We start from the raw sequence: 26,100 nt of genomic DNA on the forward strand, positions 1-26,100 counted from the left end.
TGTTGCCTTGATGAAAACATATCCTTATATGAATAGTGCAGAGATCAAAAAGTTACATTCTAAAGCAATTATTTTTACTATTAACATCATTTTTAACGAACTAATATGAGAATAAAAGAGTCTATAAGCAAAGTATTAACTGCAGCATACTGAATATAAAACACAAAGAAAAGTGTACGAGTAAAAATGTGTGAGCGAATACAATAGTTCTATCAAAATATAAAAGTCAATGTACTTTATACAAATATGTTTATTAGTATATTTTCATAGTGTTTATGGAATAACAAAAATAAGGCACCATTAATACGCATACAGAATATAAAGACAGCTCTTGTACAAATCACGGCTTAATCTAAATCTATATATAATTTTCAGAAAATGTGATGCTAATTTTAATATTAAGACTGATTTTTTTCGTTACACTGGACTTTGTATATTGTTTTACCAGTTAAAGACCTGCGCTGTGATTTGAAATACTTCGCTCGCTGTATTTATCCAAAGTGCACAACGCTTAATCGTTTTGAAACCGAATGTGTACGTACAGTGCTACAGGTGTATACTTGTATTCGTATGTTCAGGGAAACAAATTCCTTATAAATGAAAAGAATTCTGCTTTGCTCGTGACGTGAATGACATAGATAAAATAGAAAAACTCCTAACTCGCTCAATATTTTTCAGCAGTGACTGAGCGCGAGTGTGTTTTCTAATACTTCATCTGCTGCCCCTTATCATTTTGCTGAAGCTCCACTCCAGAGTTGACACTCCAGTGTCCCTTTTTTCGCCCGTATATGTAGATAATAATTCCGGCAATGATGAGAGTGATGAGAACGAAGCTTCCGACTACACAGCCGACTATTAAGGGTAAGTTCAGGGTGGGCTCAGGCACAATACGACTATGAGTTACTCCGTCATTCAGGTACTTCAGCGACACGGAGACGATGTTAGAGCGCGGGCTGACGTTACCGCTATTGTCCACGGCCTCCAGGGCAAAATAATAGGTCACGTTTCCTGTTGAAAAAACATACAAAACAAAAACATACAAAAAAAGCACTAAGAATGCGTAGTGGCACAAAAACAACACATAAAGAGGAAAAATTCTGGAAAGTTACGTCTCTTTCTTCGTATTCTGGGAAACAATGTGGCGTCAAGCCATAATCAGTAATTTATTTATTTATTTTGGGGAAGACGGCTCCACCTTAGGTTTTATCAACACATTCTTAGGATGTCAATGATCATTTTCATAAACTATGCAAATTCACTTTTACTACATGAGTTTCGATATGCAGATTGCACATCCAACGGTTAGCCTTTAGCCTGACAAAATCTATAAATGAGATAAGGGCCCTGTAATCTTTTCTCATCATAGGAAAATCAGTTTTCTCTCATTCAAGAAATAATGACTTAAAAACAGTCACAAATTACCAGGCTATCAAATTTTGTCACCCAAAATTCTGACCAATGTCGTAGTCACTCGTTTTAATCTCATTGCGCCTATAAAACAAAGAATCGTTTTCCAAATTCTGTTTACGTGCTATAACCGATTGAATATTTACAGTCAAATACGGAGAATTAAGAAATATAACTGCCCGCAGTTTTACGGCTGTCTATCAAGACATTACAAGATGTCTTCACACATTGTTAGCAGCTTCTGCCTGAGCGTAAGGCTGTCCCTGGACATTGCGACCGGCCCCCGATACACATTTAGTAGAGCGTCCGCTTCGGGAGCGGTAGATCCAGGGTCAATCCTGGATCGAGTCACTCTTAAGACCTTAAAAGACGAAGTTGTAATTTCCTCGCTTCACGTTCAGCATGAAGGGGATAGTGCAACGACTGGTTGACCCGTATCAGTATAATCGCTCGGGCGGGGCGGCTTACTCGCCTTCGGTAAGGCGTCTCAGTGAAGCAGCACTAGATAAAAGAGCGGTGGAAATCCGAGGCACATTACATGCACTCTTAGGATTCCTTCGTTGTCATATGACTGAAAAATTGTTGAGTACGACGTGAAACCCGAAGCACTCAATTACTCATTCACTCCCTGCACATTGCAATTTTTGTAGCAGCCAATAATAAGCGGCTTGGTATTGTACATTCAATATTGGTTCATTTCTTCCGGTATTAAGATATGAACATTTAAACCCTTTTTCGCCCCTCAAGAAAAACGTTTACTCGGTTTTTGGCTAATATCATTAATTGTAGAAAAACTATAGGAAATATGTTAACAAATTCGTAATCACCAGCTTAAATTACACCATACAGATTTTCTTTCATGTTTTAATTCGAAACTGTGTCTAGTGACTAAATATGCAAATGGGTTTCTACAGACCTTTAAGATATACATATACGCGTCATTTTTGTAAACATTTTCTGGCCATGGTCTATGTACCTATCACAAATGTGTTCAATCAAGTCAGTTGTTCTCGAGAAGAAGACGTTTAAACGATTTCAGTAGATAACAATAAGGCGGGAAAAGACTACGTCAGGTTGAAAGTTCAAAATGGCGCATTAAAAGTTCCCAGTGCACGACACCTTAAGTTAAGTGGTTTGTTAAGTGTGTTACGGTTCCGATTTCAGTATAGTTACGAGAGAAAACTATATATAATACAGAATAACTATCCGTGTGATAACAAAAGGCTTTCCAACCGCATATACCGTGGAAGCCTAATTACAACCAATAGGTGAGAGTGAGGGCTCACTGCCTTTTGCCATATCGTCAATCATACCTGTTTCCTCGACAGTAATCGTGTAGTTTTCTTCTTTACCAGCAGCCTCTGGTGTTATATTAACCTGTACCTTTGTGGCATTCCAATGGTTAGAGTAGACTGTCTCAAAATCTTTGGATTTCCACAACACATAAGAAGATACTGCGAAATAAAATCGTTCAATACTGTAAATCGGTATAACGGACATGAAGGGAAATAAATATGTTAACTCTGCAGTTTCATATATTCCACCACGTTCCGTCACGAGACCTTCTAAATTTCGCACTCATCAATTTGTTGAGCCGTGTTATATTCAACATATGATAAGAATGAACTACGGATGATAAGAAATGTCCCCGGAACGTCAGGGATTTGTCATGGATACAGCCAAACACGGTGCCAGTGCGGTTGTTTTATAATAAGACCACGGACAGACTCCATGATAAATTTCTGGCCATCCGAAGTGGTCTGATAAAGGCCACCGAGTCGGTCAGTACTGTATCCGGGAGCCTAAATAGAGGACCGAGAGTTGGAGTAAGACTATTGCACATGTCCTAAGAGTGCTGGGTCGATCCAAGATAATCCGTAGCCCCAAAGTGACTAGGGTTTTATTGTCCAGATGGCTTGACCAACCAAGAATGAGGTCGTCACTGAAAAAATTTTACATGCGTTTTACATTTTACTCACGAATTATACGACGGTTACCAGCATTTATGGTGAGAGTCCATGATAAACCCACCACTTATGCGCTGGGCGCTGGCAGATTTTCCCACGGAGAGTACGACTGGGTAGGAAGCCAGCAAAAACTGTTATTTGTTTATTTATTTATTTATTTGACTGATATTTTAGGCCGTACTCAAGAATTTCACTTATGCGACGGCGGTTAGCATTATAGGGTAAGGAAAACGGGCAGTGCGCGGAGAAAGACCATCTGCAGGTTGCTGAACATACCTTCCCAGGTATAGCCGGAGAGGAAGCCAGCATGAGCTGGCCTTTTACTCATAGCGACCGTATTGGTGAGGGCTCCTGGGTCACTGCGCCACGCTGGCGTGCTAACCATCTCGGCCACGGAAGCCCCGACAAACCATTAAAGAATGGGATTAAAAGTATTTTGTACTTCATCGTAAATAATGTTTTTCTTTAAGAAACGCAGATATTAACGTGTGCAATTGCCAATTCTTGGAGGGCAATTGTCATGTCGTTGAGATTAGCTATCAAATCGGAATGATAATTGCCAAGTGGACAGCACGATATAAACGAGGATACATGCACCGGTATCAACTGTACCATGCTAATTACATTATCGTGGATCATAATGGTCATGCTATGGAATTTAGTTCATATAGTAGCACATACATGTTAACACGCCATAGAGGACAATTCTATGTTTGTATTGGACGGTTGTCACTACGCGCATGATAACTCAGATGTGGTGGACAGTAGTTGCTGTGCAGTTGAAAGTAGTTGACACATCGTGCAGGTTAACTCTCATGGTGGACAGTAGTTGCCGCGGTGTGGTAGTGTGAATATTTGTGGTAGTTTAAGGTGGACGGCGGTTGTTCTACTTCGTGTAGGATAACTGATAAGGTGGACGTTGGGGTGGAGTAGGAGGTAGTTGCCAGTGTGTGCAGGATAACTCTCATGTGGTGGACGGTGGTTGTGGTGGAGTGAAAGGCAGTTGCCACGTCGTGCGGGATAACTTTGATCTGGTGGTCTGTAGTTGTCATATCATGGAGGATATGTGGTGGACAGTAGTTGCCGTGGAATGGATGGTAGTTTTTACTTCGTGCAAAATAACTCTCATGTACTGGACGGTCGTGGAATATAGTTCTCACGGAGTGCATAATAACTGCATTGTGGTAGAGAGGAATTCTCGTTGTGTGCACGATATCTGACACAAGGCTTTGCCTTCCATGTATACAAATCACATGTGCAGGACGTTGTGAACAATTAACCCGTGGCGTGGACAATTAAAAAATGAAGGTCTTGTTATGATGCTTTTTTGAATATTTGAATGAATAAAAGGATGATTATGGCTTAAGGCAACATCGACAATTTTCTAGTCACATCGTGGAGAAAATGGGTTCAAAACTTGGGCCATTCAATGGTTTTCGACAGAATCAGTGATTTGTTGAAGAAAAAATTGCGCATCTGGTGGTATGGCATGGTACCACGCGAAAGACAGGAGATGTATATTTTTAATTTTGAAGTTGATATAGAAACAGTAAGGAAAACTAATGCGCTCGTGTAGCCTTGGCACGTAACCTGTCTGCGTCGTCACATACCCGTCCCTTGGTCTAGATCTTCCCCTGTGGCCGTCCAGCTGAGTGTCACTGCCTTCGTAACATCGTCCGCACTGACTCGTAAGTCTGTCACCTTTGCAGGAGGAAAAGCGTCAACGCCTAGCACGAAAAACATTTTACAAAGTCAGTCACATGAGAAATTCTATTAATTCATGGTTCTTGGCTACTAACAGCTGACTTATTACGCCTACATGTAGCATTTTGATATACCTTTCTCAGTATTTAAATCTGATTTTCTCTGTCAGATTATATATTGTGCACTCTAGGTACAGAAGTAAAATTATATAAACAAGATTTCCAGCTGGTCAACCTAGCTTTCTATAACCGCTGACCGTTTTCGTGTTAGATATTAAGAAGACAATCAATGACATATACCTCACGATACACACCCTTTTCTCCGTGCAAAAATTTGTCATGACAACGATATATCTTTTTCAGTCCATCGTCGACAAAACATTGTGACATCAGGTTTAGATTTTGTGACAAGTATGTGGAAGTCGATATATACAGGCCTGGCAGATGATTCGATTCAAATTTTGAATTATTTTCTTATTTCTGAACTTATTGGCAACGTTAAACGCTTTGAGGAGTGTTACAGAATAAAAATAATGTTTATGCTATGGTTATGCTATAGCAGTTCTACAGTCAAATAAGGTGGACGAACTTAAAACAAGTAATTTAAATAAAAACAAACCTCGCCCACCTTATTGACTGTAAAACTGTCGTTAGACACCCATAGCAAGATCATTATTTATTAATTTTATTACATCTTGGACAAGATGACTGACATTGATGCTTTCATTCCCAACTCTACTCGAACCGTCCTCAGTTATTACTCCTATTACGATAAGCACCGTTCCTTTTCAGTGTTCTTCTTTCTCAGTGTTACCTTCTGTAAAGTTCTGTAGCTTAAAGGACCCTGCTGACGTCACGCGCTGAAAATCTTCCGTCCGTTGTATGTATCCGGTCTCTCTTCGATCTCGCTTTCTCCCGGCCGCTCCGCTTCCACCTGTACCGACGATCTTATTTTTCACAACAACAGACTCCGGCGAAGCAGTTACTTTGACTTTTACATTGTATCGCCCATTGTCAGTGAAGTAGGTTACATATGTAGTGTAAATGCCATCGTCCTTCTCTACGTCGGCACCTAAAAATATGCAAAAATTCATATGGTAAATGGTGAATCGAGCCCCACACATAGGATCTCTGAATAAAGCAATGTGTGTTGGGAATGATTTATTTTTCTGGCATTTAATTGTACCGTGTTTAAATGGAAGGAAACATTAAACATGAAACTGCAATCCTATTGTTACTGTTAGAATATTATTTTTCTCGTCAAAATGGTGTCACGGCCATAATGGATTTTAAAGAAAATGCTTTGAAATGGAACTCCTCCTAGAATTGTGAACCTACTGACACTTTTTTAATGACCTTTTTCCAAAATTTGTAGGTTTTCGATTTTTTACTTTTACTTTTCTTTGGCTAAGATTTCAAAATTGCTCAAACGTAGGTTAATTTTTATAACTGTTTAAAAAAACTGGCCTTATCTTGTATAACTTGATATCACGAATCTGCAATTAGTGTTTCGCTGTTACGAGTAGTTTTCATGCAAATAGCAACAAAAGTAATCTACTTTCCACTTAAAATGAGGTCTTCGTGCAAGACTACATGAATATATTTACTGCAGTTCAGCGCGGGAACGGAATGGACTTTACGACAATAAATTAGTTTTTTTTCTTTTTGGTTATGAGCAGAGGATCAAAACTGCGTTATCAATATGGTGACCCTCAGTACAAACCCATTGTTTGTGATACCTGGAAGTTTCGGGTTCAAATCCAGTAAATTCCCTTTCTTTTTTCCCGCGTTCCTTACTCAGTTTCTTCATAAATGTTAGTACAATTACCAATACAATTTATACAGGGCCCTCTGGGCCGAATTACTGTGCCCCAAACTTTTCTTTCATTAATGAGTGCATGTTCAATCCCATTCATCGTTAATTTTTATAATCATTCATTCATTCGTTGATTTTCACATCAGTGGTGTATACAGACATAAAAGGGACCAAGCGATAAAAATACAAAATTAGGAAAATTGGCATGTAGCACTAACAAATCTAAATACCGCAAAATGTTTGTAAACTTCACATTGTAACAAATAAGCGTACTTAAACTAATCGATGGCTTGATTTGCACAGCGATTTTAATTGGAATGAAATTGCACTACAAATGCGCCTTGCTATGGCCAGGAAGTAAGCTGATTTATCAACGAACAAAACAGGAGAGCAGTTTTCATATCTCCGTTACAAATAATCCTAGAAATGTGGCAAGGAGTGGTCTTTCATGCAACTCAGAAATGGCATCATCGAAACCGAAGCAATGGTATACCCTTTACAAATGACCCTAGAGACACAAGAACAGCATTCAACATGCCAGTGCATAGATGCGTTATTTATTTTGGCACCATATTTCCATCGACAAAAAAAACACATTTAGAATTCTTCTTCTCAAGAGTGGTTATTTCGCTTCAGCAGTTACACAACGTTCGGACAAAACGAGTTTGAAAAAAATACATTTATATCTTGAAAACAGTGCAAATGCACTGATTACCAAAGTTATCACATGGCCAAAAATGTTTTATACCAGTATGCTATGTGTGATCAACGTGCGAAAAAGTCTACTTTTCCCATATTTGTAGGTTACGTGACCCCAAAGTGTTTTAGTTGAAACTTGTTTCATGTAAAGGCCATATACTTTTTGTCTATGCCTAAAATCGTTAACCTGTATCAACAAATACAAGGCTTACAGGGTTTCAAAAATGTAAAGACGATTTACTTTGTTTGGCATAATGTAAGCTCATATTATGTAAAATATCGACATGTACATTGTTCCATAGGAAGTATGTACACTTTATAATTAAGTTGTTATCTCCCAACTCATCAGACACTATTCAAATTACCCGGAAGTGATTTGATTTGATTTGATTTGATTGGTGTTTTACGCCGTACTCAAGAATATTTCACTTATACGACGGCGGCCAGCATTATGGTGGGATGAAAGCGGACAGAGCTCGGGGGAAACCCACGACCATCCGCAAGTTGCTGTCAGACCTTCCCACGTACGGCCGGAGAGGAAGCCAGCATGAGCTGGACTTGAACTCACAGTGACCGCATTGGTGAGAAACTCCAGGGTCATTGCGCTGCGCTAGCGCGCTAACCGACTGAGCCACGGAGGCCCCTCCCGGAAGTGAAGTGGTATAGGATGGAAACACCAACTTGAATCCCGGCATCACTGTTTTCGCATCTGTATTTTCTATGAGTTTTTAACTGAAGTAAATGAAGAGAAATTATGTGGATTGTAAGGTGGGCTTTATGGACGATATTGATGTCGCATGTATGTACATGTATGTCGCCAGCGAAGACAATGAAATGTTTCTACACCTTTATGTTCGAGTTTGTGAAATGTTTGTGAAATTAACACCTGCTTCAGTGATAGAAAAATTTGGTGTCACCTCACTGGTGACAAACATTATATGTATTATATGGTTCATAAAGTAGACCTTACAATCTAAAATTTTGGCTGCAATTAATTCGGTGAAAAATGTAAGAGGCCTTTACCCGTGATTTTTATTTATTTAGTTGATTGGTGTTTTACATCATACTCAAGGATATTTCACTTATACGACAGAGGCCAGAATTATGGTGCTTGGAAACCAGGCAGAGTCCGGGGGAAACCCACGACAATCCGCAAGCTGCATAAGGCCGGAGAGAAAGTCAGCATAAGCCGGGCTTGAACTCACTGCCACTGCATTGGCTCCTGGGTCAGTGCACCGCACTGGTTTCAGCGTCTTCTTCAGAACAAATATATTTCAGACCATTGCAAATATATGAAAGAATGTAAAAACATATTTGCAAATATGGTCTTTAATATTTGTTTTCCATTTTTCTTTCAGTGCATGTATATACCAATAGGTGGTCCCAAATACCCATCTTACAAACAATATTTTTTAGTGCCTTTTCTCTTTAAAGAATATCAAACTGAATTCATCCTAGTTACCTTAGCACACACCCTTGAGGAATAAATGCAAAGAAAACACTAAAAACAAGTGCATATAAGTGGAAAGACCACTAAAAGCTATCTTTGAAAATTGTTCGATTTATTTCTTTTTCAGAATTGTTTATAGCCTAGCAGATTCTTTGGTGGTCTGAAATAAACCAGAGGGTATAAGTGATGTCACATCCGTATTTCTGTCCTGAAATAGCTCGCTTCAAGGTTTATTAGGCGAAAGTATTCATAAGTCAATGTGTTAATGTATTTTATAATGAAATCTAGAAGTTTATGTAAGTTAAGTAGCACAAACATGATGTGACGTCACTGGTCCCAATATTGCCAGAAAAGGCCACTGTAGAACCCAAACTTTCAGATGCATTCACTAGCATGAAAACAATTCCAAAAAAAAAGAATCGAACTATTTTTATGGACAATGTTTATTGGCCTTTCATCTGACATACTTTTCCCTAGAGTTTTCTCTGCCCTAAAGCACCGTAAAAAGTCCACGACAAATCAGCCATTTTGTTGATTTTTAAAACTGTTACATGTTTTGAGCTTGCTAAAAGAGGTACACTATATTCAGCTGTCTGGTCGTACATTGGAAGGTTTGCCAGCAACCAGCGAACGGTCGTGGGTTTCCCCAGGGCTCTGCCCGATTTTCTCCCACCATAATGCTGGCCGCCGTGGTGTAAGTGAAAATACCCAAAACTGTTTCTGAAATTTACATTTACAAGGTGAAACAAGATTCTACTTCAGTGGGGCAAACTACATCTAACTGCACACTAATTTTAACATGTAAAGTTTAGCAATGGTAATATCATATTAAAAACGAGCTTATTGATTACTAATGTTTTATGCTACCTTAGAGTATGGCGTAAAAGATAAGTTACAGCTGGATATAATTTGTTTACAATTACACAGTACTTTTGCCTTCTGTTACTGAATGGATGCTCAGCTCAGTCATGACAGTTTAGTCGGGAAATCAGGAATAATTTACTAATGATTGAAGAAATAAAAAAAACGGGTTCCAACTTTTTCAGGGTGGAAACGCATAGCATAGATGAAGGTATCAGATTCATTGTTGTGGACTTTATTCTGATATTTACTTAGTTTCTGATGTTTCTTTCACTTTAATGTTCAAATCATCCAAATTACATACAGTAGACGGCAGTTGTCCACTGTAAGAAAACGATGGAGCACAGGCCCCTAATAACGCGTATACATGGTGGCAACTGGAAGTGGGAAAACTCACCGGCACCATTATCTCTGACAGGAAGATGTATAGGGGGCGCTGTTACATTAGAATAATCCGGTCTTTCCAATATGGCCGTCACGTTAGCGTGTAGCACAGGAGACAGGCCTGCGTTATAGAGAAAAATACTTTCTTGAATCTTGAGATCGTTATAAAAGCCCTTTAAATGTCATTTAATTCTAACTATTTAAGAGACAAACTCAGGTTTTGCACTAATATTACATTACGAAATTTTTGTGAATACATCTTTAAACATCATAATATTACTGAATACGGGTTTAAACTCAAATAAAATAAACAAATAAATAAAAAAAAATCATATACTACATATAGTCGCGACACGCACGGCTAAAGTATTGCCGATGTGGCTTGAAGTCATGTTCACCCATTGTTTTTAACATCATATGGCTCACACCTTTTCCAACACACTGTGGAACAAACTGTATTACCAGAAAACTTCTCGGTTTTGTTCCTTACAGGTGAGGGAGGGAAGGACACAACTTTACCAGATGTTACAAGAGACAAAACTAGGTAACACAGACCGCTGCAGTTATATCTGCACAACCTAAAAGTGTTTATAATTCCAAAAACTAGGCGTATGTATAAAAGCTACTATACTTAGTACAGAAGTTACTCCGAATTTTGCATATCGTATAAAGGATGCCCTACAGACCCCAATAGTTATAAATATTAACAATGCATTTCACAAGTTAATAGGTATGGTTATATCAAGGGATGCTTGATATGGTTCGAGGTCAACCTTGAAAGACGGAATTTGTGCATTTTCCTCCCTCCTTTAGCGACAATAAAAGATTGACGACGCCTTATGTACTCATATACGGAATCTGGCGTGCGTTGACAGTCACGCGCAGTAACTTACTCCGAGGCACTCCGGTTTATTCTACCCATAAAATTTACCCCCATGGTAAAATGTACTTTTTTGTATTCATGGCGTAATACACTGATCAATCAAACACATAGATAATAAATAGCCACGTAGCTGAGGTAGATGTAAGTGAGATATGTACACTTCTGGCAAACTGCCTATCTGACGTTACTTGATGTACATCTGACAGCCTGGTAACGGAAGTATTTAAATGGTAAGAAAGGAAAACAAATGAGGTCAAAATCAGAAGAAAGAGAGTAAAAACTTATTTGCAAGCCTGGGACCCGTTTCACAAAGCGTGTGCAGCGCTGCGATGACGCAATTTACATGGCAACCAATACTTTACATGTAAGTAGTACGTCGCCAAAGTAGCTACGTGCATGCCGCACTGCGTGCGATTTGTGAAACGGGCGCTTGGTCTTTAATATTTTTTTCAGGAAAGAAGGGCATTTGAATATATACACTGTACGTTGTTACTCCACTTTCGCATACATTCTGTCGAAGAACAACCTAGTGTCAAAAATCAGACAAAAAATGGTTATTCAAGCCACGTTGCTGATAGGTTTTCAAGGTCATTAATGGATGTAATATGGATGTAATACATAAATAAATTTATTTACGTATTACATATATAATAAATTTATTTCAATGTTGACTATGATATCCAAATGCATGAATCTAATCCGAACTGTGATAATGTTTATGAATATATTCCAGCTTCGAACACATATAAGTCCGGGTTGAAGACATTTGTTAGCGTGAAAGATCAAATTGTCGTGCAAGTATATTTATTAAATGTGTGCTCCATCCTCATTTGTCACATTATTACACACACACAATATACAGCAAGAGGTGGTTCCAAATACCCACCATACAGAAAATCTTTTAACTGCATTTGTCTCTGTAAAAATATATTGAAAAGCACATTTACAACTCTCCGCACACTTTCATTTGAGCTTCATTTAAATGGAAAACATCGGGCGCAAATCAAGATGACGAAAGCCTGGCGGAGTAAATGTTGTTACTGTATTTGTAATTTTTGTGCTCCCTGAGATGGGATCATCCCCTGAATGGCAGGTAACGTGAAATAGTGCAACATTTTGTGGGACTACTGTTCATGCGATATTACAAACATGTATTCTTATATTATGAGTGAGAAACTTGAAAAAGGTTTGTCCTGGATAAAATGACAAAGAAATCTGACCAAAATTTCCTCAATTACATGTACATGAATAAAAAACCTTGACAATTTTTGAGCAATAAAGTCGACAAAGCGTTTCCTGAAGAAAATGCACGATAAAACGGATATGAATGCGAAAGAGAATAACGATTTTCCTTCTTTTAGGAAAGTGTTTTTACAATGCGCAATCTTTCACTCAGGATTTGTGTACCTCTCGATGTAGGGCAGCTATTAACACAATGATGTTTCAAGGTTTCTTGTAATCGTTCCTGTTTACTAGTATTTTACCTTTGGACACACTGACGTATAGTATTTGACGCTCATCTGGAAAAAGGAGAGTTCTCTTAATCCAAGCTGCTGTGGTAACGATTGGATCATCATTATCTGTTGCGCCTGATACCGCAGTTATTGTCACATTTTCATCTACTGAAGTGGGGTTCGTGATGTTTAATGTCCAATAGCCTTTCTGCAAGGGTTAAAGTATGACCATTGACAGAATTACGACTAATATTATTTTAATATCAAAGAATTAAAATTCACAGTCTGATTGATCATTTGTTTCAGTTACATCACATTTATTTGTTTTTCTATTTGGCTGGCGGTTTACGTTGTAGGCCTACTAAATAATTTTCCATTCATACGACGGCGGAAAGTATTGTAATAGGAGGAAACCTAGCAAAGAATAAGGAAACCCACAACCATCCGCAGGCTGATGGCAGACCTTTTCACGTACGGCCGAAGAGGTAGCCCGCATTAGTTTGAATTCACATCGATCACATTGGAAAGAGGATCATGAGTCATTGTGTTGATCTAACACACTATTCATTCAGTCATCCCAATAGTAAAATTATGAAACCTACCTCTGCAACTCCGGGAATTTGTATCCGGGTAAAGTTGAATACATTGTCTGTATTATATTCGGCATCATTGCGTGATATTTTACGGCGAGACGGCGTCATCATCTCGATGGTGATATTGTTCGAAGAGTGAGCTATCAGAAACTCTGTCTTTCTGCCGATGGATGAGTCGATGACAACATTGTCCTCGTAAAAGTGGTTTCCCTTGATTGTGACCGACTCACTCGACAACAGTATTTGCCTATTCCTAACATCTGATGGATTCAAATGCGGAGAATAATATCCAACATTACTTTCATTTGTTACAATGGGTATTGTTCCACATATTTCTTCCTGATAAAACATTTGCAAAAGTGCTGTTTGGCACTGGAACCAGTAGCCTAAATAACTGAAACTCATAAAAAGATTAAATAAAGTATTTGGTAGTGGTGTGTGTATACAATTAAGTTGTTCGAATTCAAAGCATATTTAGGTTTTTATACAATGTAAAACGGAAACAGCCTGTACCTTTGTGACGATCACATGGGTACAATGGCAAATCAAAAAAGAAAACAAAAAGCACACAAATACTCTCGGAGCGACATTCACTTTCCATTCGATACATAAGCGCATTAAAGTTTGCAACACAAAAAAACTACAATTCTACATACAAAATGTTAACACGAACACAAGAGAAGGATAGATAAAATAATCGTACTAATGCCTGACCGGCTGGAAGTCAGAGACTCCAGCGAACAGCATAACGGTGCCAATGTTTGTATGAAGCTCACAGTAAGCGAAAGGGCTTATTTCCAGAATTGTTGGAAACACCAAATCTTTTGTCAAGATGAGTTTTCAGCAAGAAATATATTTCTAAGTATCAAAGTTACTTTGGGTCCTTAGGTTCTGCAGAGGAAAAAACCTGGAGGTAATAATGATTAACTTCAAATATATTTCCTTCGAGGTTTTAGTCATAAACTTATAGATTCCAGGAAACCATGGTTTTATTAGTATTATTTTTAGAGAACTACAGCATAATGAGTATGTTTGTTTATTTCAATGATGTTTAATTCTTTCCTCGAGAACATTTCACTTATATTTATTTATCGGATAGGTGTTTCACGCCGTACACAAGAATACCTAGGCCTAATAACTAGACCAGTGATGACCTAGGCACAAGCATTATTATTAGAATGTGCCAAAGCTGAGGTCGCTGCAGGAAGCTGTATATGTTACTAACCTGTTCCCTGTTGTCCTATGGTAATTAAGGCTTCATTTAAGACGTTGGAGAATACTCTGTTGGAAAAGTAATAAATAGAACCTGTCGTGTTTTCAACCAGCTCTTCAATCTGTTGATCCGCTTCCTCGGTAACGGCAATCGCGTCAACAATAATGGCTTTGGAGATAATCTGCAACCATTTACAAGTCGTTATTGCCTTCGAATCTCAGTACACGCGAACTGTGTTCCGAGTTTTGCATGTACAATACAAACAGTCCAGCTTAGCTGAGGCTTCACTGTCTCACACAGGAGTCCATCGGCATTGACTCTATTTCAGTTTCGTATTATTTAAACATGTGTTTACTCTTGACAAGGTTCGTCGATAGGAGATTGCTTTGAACAGAAATAACAGAAAGAAATCTACCTGGCTGGTGACGCTAGCCACGTATGGAGACTCTGTTTCTTCGCCGTCAGTCACCAACAGTATTCGGCCCCTTGCCGGATTGTCTCCCCTACTTGACAACGCCTCTATGCCCTTCAGTAGTCCTGAGAATAATAGTGGTTTTCCAATATTTAAAAAGAATATGACAGACCGGCCGTGCAACTGACAGACCAACAGACCGACAAACCGACGGGCAGATCCACTGACAGACAGATATAGCGATTTATAAAGCTAAACGTCGCTCGCTGATTGAATAAAATCGCATTATTCCAGCTTACACTCACACAAGCAACGGAATAAGATGCGGGAATCAAATCTGCACGCTGAGCAATACATCTACAGTACATTACACGATTGAGTGGTAGTTTTCCATTTTTCCCTGGTGTTGTCTGTCTGTATAAATACAAATATTCGAACGGCTATAGACGGATACAGATGGGAGTATTGTCCACCTATCGCTAAGGAAAAAGTGATCACATTTACGGGTAATGCGAATAGGCATCCAAAACTTATTATTTCAAATACTACTCTTCACGAATTATGGATCAAAACTTAAATGCCTATTCTGTATCGGACGTTTGGGATGTTAATCGTAATTATTATATATGGCATTAAACGCCAATCAGGGAAGCAAAGAAGACATAGACTTATGTAAAGGAATAATTGTTCTTGCAAACACAGGGCGCATCCGTACTCGAGTGACTAGCGTGCTAAACCAACGCTGAAACCTCTTAACAATGCGGTCTATGCCCAACTGTTACTGGCTACCGCTTGTGTCGTTTTGTGGGAAGTGTCACGGCAGCCTGCAGATGTTTGTTTAGCTTGGAATCTGCCCTCTTTTCTCTGGCCACAATATTGGCCGCGGTAGTTTAAGTGAAATATTTCTTTGGTATGTTGTAAAATATCAGCCAAATAAATCAATAAATAAATAAATAAGTACACACTGGGTCCTTACCATCTCCTATACTTGTCCCCCCATCGGCTTTCTTCGGGATCAATTTCAGGAGCTGATCACGTGTGGAGCTTTTCACCTCGATTAGATTAGACATGATGGTAGCTGTACTGTTGAACCATACCATTCCCACCAGATCACCATCTACAGGCACGTGCTGGATATAAATGGCCACACTCTGCACAGTGAAACGAATAGATGGAAAAAATAAGGTTTGTCATGATTAAATATATTTTTGCAAATATTTGCCGTATGATGACACCACAGAGGAATACATTTTTTACGTTTTTTGAGGGAGGGGCTGCCGTTTAATCCTGTGTTCAGCAATATAAAGAAAAACAAATATGAATAATTCAAAATTTACTATTCTTTTATTCTAAATAAGGGGTGAATTATGGTCACAGCCTCTTTGTTAAAAAGGCTAAGGTTAAAAGCCTAAGATAATGACAAGCGGGTTGACAGAAGCGTCCGTGATGTGAAACTGTCGATGTATGTTTCCTCGGAAATATACACAAAGTCACTTTCAGGGTAAACTGGGATCAAATGTGCCTTATGGCACAAACTCCAAAATAACGTCTCCAAAAAAAAAAAAAAATAGCAAGTGACGAAACACAAGCTCACAAAGTGCTCTGTACAGAAAATGGTGTATATATGACGAATGTCGAATGGCGTAAAAGCCGATATCTCCAAACCCAGCAAACTCCTTCACAGTGAATGACAGTATATATGACTCCTCTCAAATGGACTTGAGTAAATTACTGCCCACAAGTGGATTTGAATGAATCACTGCGAGCTTCACTACTCCGTCGCTGATATTTATAGACTAACGTAAAATTCTGGATGGTTTTATCGTAAACATGTTTACAGCACCGACACATATTCCCAGAATGTACATTCCATTTACAATGACACTAAACCCAATAAACACCGAAGCTTTGAGAACGTTTGACTGAATTAAAGTACCGGCTATAACAAAAAACAGAGTGGAAAATGTAGGCCAGGCCTTGACAAATAAAAAAATTATAATACATTGCCGTGTTTTTTTAATTTACATATAGGCGGTCGAGTCAGTAAACTACTCCAAATCGCAACGTGTCTGACAAGCGTCCAGGAAAAGCGTCTAAATGAGGTTAAGGTCAAAGCAACGAAAACTGGATTAGAGCAGGCTATGTTTCTAGTCAGGGTTTGACAATCACGGCGAACTAGGGCTGTAATCTTTCTATCCAGCTGGGGCTCAACTATTTTAAAAGCGAGAAAAGCGATCCCCAAAGAAAGAAAGGATAAAACCACATACCTGTGCCAGCTTTTGTATCTTGTTGTTGTCTTTCATGCTGCCAGAGATATCCAAAACGATCACTATCCGTTTTCTCCTGTACTCCTTGACAAAGTGAAACTTAGGCACCGTGCTCGGAACGTCACGTGGCTTATTTGCGCCCTCTGCAAAATCTTTATGGCTCCTTAGAACCTGTGACGTCACAAAAAAATCCCATGAAAGCACGAGGAGACAAAAGAGAATTGAAGTAAATTAAAGTATTGTGTACACTGATTCTGTGAAAAAATATGTCAAAAAAAGCGATAACAATACTACGTCGCGTTATGAAATTTTGCAACGAATGAAGATATGCTTCATATTAACACAACATTTATCCCATTATAAGTGATATCGCAAATAAAGAGATAATAAGTAGTAAACTAAGTATATAATTTCCAGCCCGAACAAAAAGTTGGCCGTTAGAAATCCCATACTTCCCAAACGCTCTTTCCATCACACTTCTTGTTTTGTGCATTGGGGGCCTGGCGATTGTGTAAAGTGTTCGGAGAGTTTGTGTCGTTGTCACAAAACCAGATCACGTGATCCAGCTTATGGCTGTACATCAGCGAGCCGTACTTCCCAGAGACCTCTTGGTCGTCCTTGAACTGACAGGATGCCGTGGGCAAACCATTCTCGAAATCACAGATATCGCTGTCTTTCACATAATCAAAACGCTTTCCTGTGAACAAACACATCCTGGCTGTCAATCGGCTGATTAAAGGATTTGATAAGTCATTAAAAACCGTGGAGTTCTCCACCAAAGCATTTCTTATAATCTACATGTACAAACAAGTTCGCTATGAACTCAGAATATTGGAACAGAAAATGTTCATCGCAATAAAAAGGAAATAATATGTAATTTTGTAAATATACTATTGTAAATTTTCAATATACCTGTACTAATACATTCTCAATTGTGCCGATTTACATGTTTACACGTTTCCAGCACTTCAGTACACAGGACATCTGGTACCATTTGTTTGAAAGTGTATAGGCTAATGTTGGTATTAAGTCAAAATCCAATTTATTGCATCAGTATCTGTCTACCCACTATAACAAACAATTGACAGCTGATAGTTTTCTTTGACATGACAGTTAATTATCACGTAACGCTTTCAGTGCTAGTTACTGGTCAAGTTCATAACGGCATCAATAATATGGCTACTCGGAGTGAATTGTCCGTCAGTGCCACATCCACAATGCTGAATGCTGAACTTCATCTCCTCGGCTTTCAAAATTTTATAGACTTTTATAGATATTTTTCTGTGATAAGTAAGATATATATATATATATATATATATATATATATATATATATATATATATATATATATATATATATATATATATATATATATATATATATATATATATATAGTAGCAGACTTTATGTTCACTTTAAGATTTCAGCCAAAATCAACAGCCAATCGAGAGTGAAAGTATATTTATGATATCATCACACAGTTACTTCTTGGTACAAAAAACATTTGAAGTTAAATCTGGTATTAATTCCTTAAAACAGTTGTGAACAACCGGGCCCAGCTCTCAGTTAGATATTACCTTTCAGAGCCTTGGAACATCTCGTCCCTTCTATGTCTCCGTTCTCAGCAGCATAAAATTTCGGAAAGTCTTCTGGGTACTCGTTAAACACCCCGTATCGTAAATGAGCCCACTCGTGAACTATAACCTGTCGTAAAATAATAACAAGACACACATATCTCAGTACAGCATAAAATAATCCTTCATAATATCTGCAAGTAACCAAAAAAAAAAAAAAAAAAAAAAAACCAAGAAGGCTGCTACATTCTAGCGCGTGAAAGGAAGAATGTTCTTCATCGCGCCGCGATAACACTTTGACCAAGAACATGTTTGAATGTGTTGCTAAAAACACTGCATTTCATCGATGAACGCGGGTGGCAACATGTACGATAATTTTTAAAGGACCTTCAAAACCTTGATTAATGTAGCACCGTGGCAACTCGAAGCATCTTCTGTCAGTTAGCGATAAGATTTAAACCCTTTCTCCACTCTGGCGTGGCCTCCTCATGAATATTATCGAAACACGTTTAACAATCTCCCTCTCCTCGACGCTAAACCCTAACCCTGAAAACATATTTCCAGTGAAGATGTGTTTTGTTAATATTCATGGACAGGCCACGCCTAACTGGAGAAAGGGTCGGAATCTTGCCACTACCGCTATGTCAATCAATACTTCTCCAACAAGCACACAACAGGAAGCGAGAAAACGAAACTATAGACACATAATATTGTGTGGACAAGTGGGTTTGTCTGTACACAAGGGTGCTCCTATAAACTATTTCATTAATGTCTTTTGTGGTAATGCTGAAAAATCGTCTGCAGTGAAGATATAATCAGCCACTAGGTCTGAATCAATTCTCAGATTAGTTTTCCAAGGGTGTTTTTAAAAAGTTAATCTCTATAACCGGTGCTATACAATTTCGCGCTGTCCCAGTACACGTAATGGGGCAAGAAAACGAGAAAAATACAAGCAAATATTCCAGATGCCCAACTCACGAGATTTATCTCTGTTCCGTTTTTAAACGACTGATGCTTCTTTGAGTTTGGCAGTCTTTCAGGGATGAGAGGTAAATATTGAAGAAGTAGCATTTCCACTACTTTCAGTAAGTCGGAATTCTCCATTTATGGGAGTTTCCAGTTCGAACCCTTTCGTCATTTAAGGTAAAAATAGTTCCATTAATTTATTGATAGCCTGTCTCATTATTTTCTGGATAGACCACTGACAATGCTCTGCCTCAGGAACTTCTTAAATACTCAAAGTTCCTCAGTTTTCTCTTTTCTTTGTTTATACTCATTAACTTTGTCGAAAATGATTTTCAGGTGTACCTTATAGTAAGTGCAATGTAAGATTAAAAAAAATATCAAACATTTCTGACAAGTCACCTTGTGCACCAGGACGTTTCTTACCTTCGCGATAAAAGAGTGTAAACTCTAAAGTTCCCCATTATCATGAAGTGTATACACCATTCCTTTTACTCTTTTGGGTTGTGCAATCTTTTTCTCTGATAGTTGATCGAGTGAAAGTGTAACAGTGCTCACTTTTTCTAAATTTATTTGTGATCCTTTTGGGAATTTTTAACACTGAATTTCCGTCATAATATGCTTCCAAATACCAGTTCACTTCAGAAGTTTATAGCTTGATATAGTTATCTAGAATAACACAAACTTTTATATTTCTTAATTGATCGGCAAGTATTTCAGATTATGAAAAATTGTTTTTAAGCAATGTTTTCTCATGTCACTGTAACCGCCTAACGAATTTATGGGCTTTATGTATTTAAGGCACTTTATATTTACTTTGGAGAAAACTCCTTCTCTCGGCAAGTAGAACCTTACAGTGTACATTGAAGTGGGGCAAGACATCATGAAGCCGAACTCAATAGATCAGCATACAGTCGGCCGGTTCGTTAACCGTGACCACACAGAGTGGTTCCTCCTTTTCTTATAATTCCAGGGCTGGAGCCAACGTTGCGGGCAGTCTCCGTCTGCACGAGTGTCAACATTAGCTGGCAGTAGGTACTAGTGAATGTACCTTGCATAGCATGACATTCTCATTTAGAACAGAGTTGTTTCAGCCCATGTTGGGAAGACATTTCCGAGATACATTTGACTTCGCTAGTAATAATGCGTTGAGATGCATTCTTGCGGGAAATTTTACAGGAAAATGGCTGAAGGCGAGAAGAGGGGTCATCGTACATAAAACTTAACGCAGCCTTCACCTTGATAAAGTTGATAATGCAAACGAACTTGCCCAGTCCAGTGAGTTGAGGTTCGGATTCAACAGTGATGCGATTAATTTGTAAACAATAAGTGTTCAAAAAATTAACTTTGATTGGAACAAGGGTCAATCCTACCAATGCATTCGTGAAAGAAGTGTAATGTTAAATGTTAAGTTAATGTAAAAAGATATAAAGACTATGATATAAGACTTTTATTCCCAGTATTTCAAAGAAAGATCAACATACGCATTGAGCTCAACATACACTCGCAAGTACGAGATAAGAAACAAAGACAAAAAAACGGAAAAACACGCAAAAAAATGTAAGGATTGCACTGGATTTGAACCCTAGACTGCCTGGCATTATTTACTATAGGCTTAATACTTAACAATGTTGGCTCCCTGAGATCGAAACACAGAAAGAACACAATGATGCAAGGTTGTTACACCGTTCAAGGTAAACTGCAGTGAATGGTTTTAAGCAGTCTAACATGAGAGTTTTATAAAAAATTATTTTTTTTTGTCACATCAACGCAACATAAAATACAAGAAATGATTCTTACGTATTTGTAAAGGACAGCGGATGGTGTGTTTGTTTTAATGATTTCAGAGTCGCTGCTTAATTACGTGACTAATGAATCAGCACAAAAATATTTGCTTCGTGTGTTTTTCATTAAAACTCATTAAAGTTTTGTTTTTCTGCAGTTTTCGATATATTACTATTACACGAGCTAAGAATAATAATAATTCGAACGCTTTCAAGAGGCATCCTGCTAGGATACTATCGTGGAACTGTAATAATATAATTTATGATAAAAATGAACCGAAGGAGTTTGAAAAAAGTGTATAGATAAGGAGTTTTTTTTGTATTACTCAGCTCGAGTTTAACGGACATTTTAAAAATAACGGAGATTAACCATGGGACGATGGTGATGACATTTCTATAATTGTCATCATTACATTAAACCAATATATACATAGACTGTTGAAAGTAATGTTGATGATTATAATAATGGCAAACAACCTTTTCATATGTTCCGTATTGTTCGGCTATGGCGGCATCCTTCAAGTACTCGGGTGTGAGTTGCATTTTCCAGCCGCGTTCTCCACATTGTCTGACATGGATAACGAAAGGCTTGTGTCCCTGTTCAGGGTTTAACCTGTCCACGTTGATGTCGCTTAGGTCTATGGCTTCTTCGGTGGCAGGAGCATAATTTGTTTTGTTTGACCAGCTTTTCGGTACTAACACAGTAATCTTCTCGAAAAAAGCGCGTTTTCTGAAAGAAAAAAACATGCTGGTGATAACTGAGGACACAGGAACACAATTTTCAGTTATAATCGGTTTAGCTATCAGGGTAAGGGATTTGGATTTTTTTTAGAAATTAGAAATATTCATTGCTTAAAATATCACAGATATTCAAGGGCTTATTTGGCTCTCCGCCGCAGTATTGAAAATGTAACGCCCAGAACAAACAATTCTTGCTATCTTGCTATCACTCACTCACTCACAGTTTAATACCGTTATATAACAAAACTATCACCTACTTGGTTATTTCATAAAGAAATGCCGATGCCTTGGTGAACACGTATTGGATTCTGTCTAGCAGGTCGGGGTCCTCGGGAACATTGTCACCAATGGCGATAAGGATGTGTCTGTAGCCATTATATTCCAACTTAACAGCCTGTCGTCCACAAGCTTCAGACACTGGCCAATGGCCAATACTGACCACTAGAAAGATAGCCACAACAGCACTGTTTCTTGAGTAACCGCTCTCCAAAGCCACAGATCCCACCATTGTGAGGTTTTTCGCAGACACCGTTTAAGACTGCCTCGCTATAGTGGGGTCTCGCCTTATGGACTGGATAGGAAAATGGAGATATTTTTGTATATACAACAAAGAACAGTGTCCACTGTAAAATGTCTTGATACTTATATACTTGTGATATATGATACTTATTTGGGACGGTTTATAAATACAACAAGGAAGTTACCTCTATGGTGGCATAGTGTTGCCAGCGTTTTATAAATACTGTGCAATCCCCTGGGATTGCTGAAAATGCCAGGTAGAAAAAGGTTATGGAGGAGTCATGTGCAAACATGAAAATACCCTGCATTTTGGGAGGGGATCTCTGTTGGAAGTTGTATCGTTAGCATCGCACGCCTAATCATTATGCAGTTAGATCTATATTAATTTTTGTTTGGTAATATTCGTGTAGATTCATTTGAGAAAAAAAATATGAAAATTTGCTTCAGTCCACTTTAGTGTTTTGATTATAACAGTTGATGTCGGTCACACAGAAATATTTTTATTGACGGCGGTGGTCGATTTATTGTTTACTGTAGGCGTTCGGACCACCATACTTTTCGCATAAAAGGTCGCTTTGACATCAGCCTGTCATTTGTAGCGTAACATACCTCCATTCTAAGCTCCAGACATCTGCTGCCCTGTGATCTTATGCCCCTGTGGTGATGTGCGGTTCATTGTTGTCTTACCTACTCCCAGGTATGGGCTGAGAAATGAATACACACCGATCGGCAATTTCATATAGATATGTATTTAGACCGCAATGTCTATGAGCGTACGGACAAAGGAACGTCTGGGCTCTTCAGGGTTCAGTATTTAAAAAGCGAGGTTCTTTTGAAAACTGCACATTCGGGCATGCCATCCAACTATGCAGCATTGAGCATGTTATATTAAGAAAAATGTCAATATGAATGAACATATAAATATAAAAAGAGAATTTATAGAGAGAACTTTGTGATACAGTACAAGGTGCACAGAAACATGTACTCCACTACATAATCCGAACTAAACGTCGTCTAACGTGATTAGCGCCCACCTCCTATTCAGTGTATCTGGGTCAAACCTGCGTGATGCAATACACTGCACTGAATAATGAAAGGTTCTACGCGATATAGGGTTATATCGGTTTTATACCCCGTTCTGTCTGTTTCATAGGGTGAGACTTCGAGGTATGTGCAATACACAGGGTGTGCGCTGAGGGTGCGCGGCTTTAGTTTACGAGGCATCACTTTGTACTATGAGCAAGGGGATAAACAGTTTAAAATAGTGGTACCTAAATATTTAGTTTAGTGGGTATGTTAAAAAATTGCCAAAAAGACCGGAGGGGCCTCCGTGGCCGAGGTTGTACTAACACGCTAGTACAGTGTAATGGCCCAGGAGCCACTCACCAATGCGGTCGCTATGAGTTCAAGTCCAGCTCATGATGGCTTCGTCTCCATCTGTACGTGGGGAAGATCTACCAGCACTTTGTGGATGGTTAAGTTATTGGTTTCCCTTAGGCCGTACACCAAAAATGGTCAGCTGCAGTGAAAAGACTTTACACTCTATGTAAAAAAATACAGACTTACATTCGTCTCTCCCAAAAAAACGGAAATGGAAATAGGTTTATAATTCCACTCAGAGGGTGCTGGATTTTGCTCATTCATTACGTACATGTGTGTCAGCCAGCGAGTATATACTGTCTTACACTCCATCAGGAATGGATGGCTGATAGCATTATCAGTGTCATTAACTGACTGGTTACAAAGAATGGTTTGATAAAAATCAACGAGTGAGTTTTTAACTTCATTTGTAATATCCCACGTCCACAAATGTGATCTTCTTACTCAATGGCCAGTTAGCTTAATGTAATGAGGTTTCTTGTTGTTTGCTGTTTAGGTCATATGAAGGTGGTGTCTCCTCGGAGCAGAACAGTCTTAGTACCAAGAGTTTTAAAGCGAAACGTGTGAAACCTGTATGACATGAATCAGCAGCCAAACAGTCGATGACACCAAAGTATCCAGAGGCCAGTTTCACGAAACTTTGCAAATTCGAATTCTCGTAATAACCTCTTGGCACCTGGTGCACTCCGTTGCTTAGTAGTTGGCGGCGTGCTAGAGCCGCACAGTAGTTCATTAGACTCTCTTTCATGCCCTCATTTCAAGACAGCTCGTGCAGGCTTCTCTTCTGGTCACACGTAGGAAGGTCTGTACCCAACCCGCGGATGGTCGTGGCCGTCGTAGTATAAGTGAAATATTCTTGAGGTGTCTTGGGAGTATATATGCTGTTACGGTATTGAAAACAGCAACAGAAAACAGACTCAGTGACTCAATATTACAATGTAAACAATGCTTTATATATAAAATGAGACGTGCAGTTTTACAGACAGTTCAACAACAACAACAACATACACATCAGTATTACCGGTCTTTAAAAGTTTCCAGTTCACCTTTGCATCCCAAGGACCGTGTTCCAGGAGATCCAACGTAAAGACCATGGGATAAACACACAATTCACACAAGTCACAAATTGTCTCAGACAGGTACTTCGCCAGGTTAGCGAACGCGAACACAGTACACAGGTTACACAGAACTGGAACAGTCAAGTCTTTGAATGACGTCACACCCGCAGAGCACAACACAGGGTAAATACAGGCATGGAGGTATAATCCACTTTAGAACAGTCACAGCTCCCACAGAAGCTCACAAACGAGCCGTTCAGAGACGTAGAGTAATGTCACCTTGTGGCAGAACGAACGTCCTTTGCAAAACTGAAAACTTCAGTTTAGAGTCCTTGACGACCTTGTCGGTCAGGTGAGGTCAGCGTGTTAAACAAATTACACAGTCAACACTGTATAATCATAATAAAGATCCGAACACCAATAAACGTGACTTCCGCAGAAATTGACATAAACCAGACATCAGTACAACTATGGTACACAAACGGTGTCGGCATAAAAATCTGTCCTCCCAAATGAAACTGGCATCACCAGCTCATATCAATATAATGGACTCGATACGAGAGCGTCGCACACTCTCCTGGCTCCCTGTGGATGCAGTCAAAAAAACCTCCCTCTCTGCACAGAAAACACGGCTTATATACGCTCCAGGTGGATTCAACTTTTCAACACAGAGTTTAACAGCCAATGAACAGCCAGTTAAATAAACAGAGCATTGAACAAGGTGCTTTCCATCAGGTCCGCGCTGTACATATATAACAGGGCCTGTTATGCTTTCACAAAGGTCCGCAGACTAACAGTACATGAAGGCGTTAAATAGTCATATATAACAATGCAAAAAGGCGATTTTGTTAAATATGCGTATTTTTTGCGAACATTTTTTCACAAATTAACAGTGAGCAGCGCACACAAATTAGCCGTTCTGGAGAAAAATACGTTTAAACAATTTTTGTGCATGACAACATGGCGGCAAAA

General features: G+C 38.8%; 1 protein-coding gene across 1 annotated transcript; it reads right to left on the reverse strand.

Moving 5' to 3' along the window:
- Positions 1-703: 703 nt before the first annotated feature.
- Positions 704-22,679, reverse strand: LOC135462636 (calcium-activated chloride channel regulator 1-like). Its single transcript, XM_064739863.1, has 15 exons — positions 22,429-22,679; positions 21,908-22,160; positions 18,687-18,813; positions 17,562-17,806; positions 17,110-17,280; positions 15,819-15,993; positions 14,846-14,967; positions 14,443-14,611; positions 13,227-13,477; positions 12,655-12,832; positions 10,301-10,408; positions 5,892-6,149; positions 4,985-5,101; positions 2,721-2,861; positions 704-1,008 (listed from the first exon to the last, which is right to left on the reverse strand). Exons 1-15 carry the CDS (start codon positions 22,677-22,679, stop codon positions 704-706), a joined length of 2,871 nt encoding a protein of 956 aa, XP_064595933.1.
- Positions 22,680-26,100: the final 3,421 nt, after the last annotated feature.

This window comes from Liolophura sinensis, chromosome 1 (assembly GCF_032854445.1).
Source record: "Liolophura sinensis isolate JHLJ2023 chromosome 1, CUHK_Ljap_v2, whole genome shotgun sequence".
Taxonomy (NCBI): Eukaryota; Metazoa; Mollusca; class Polyplacophora; order Chitonida; family Chitonidae; genus Liolophura; species Liolophura sinensis.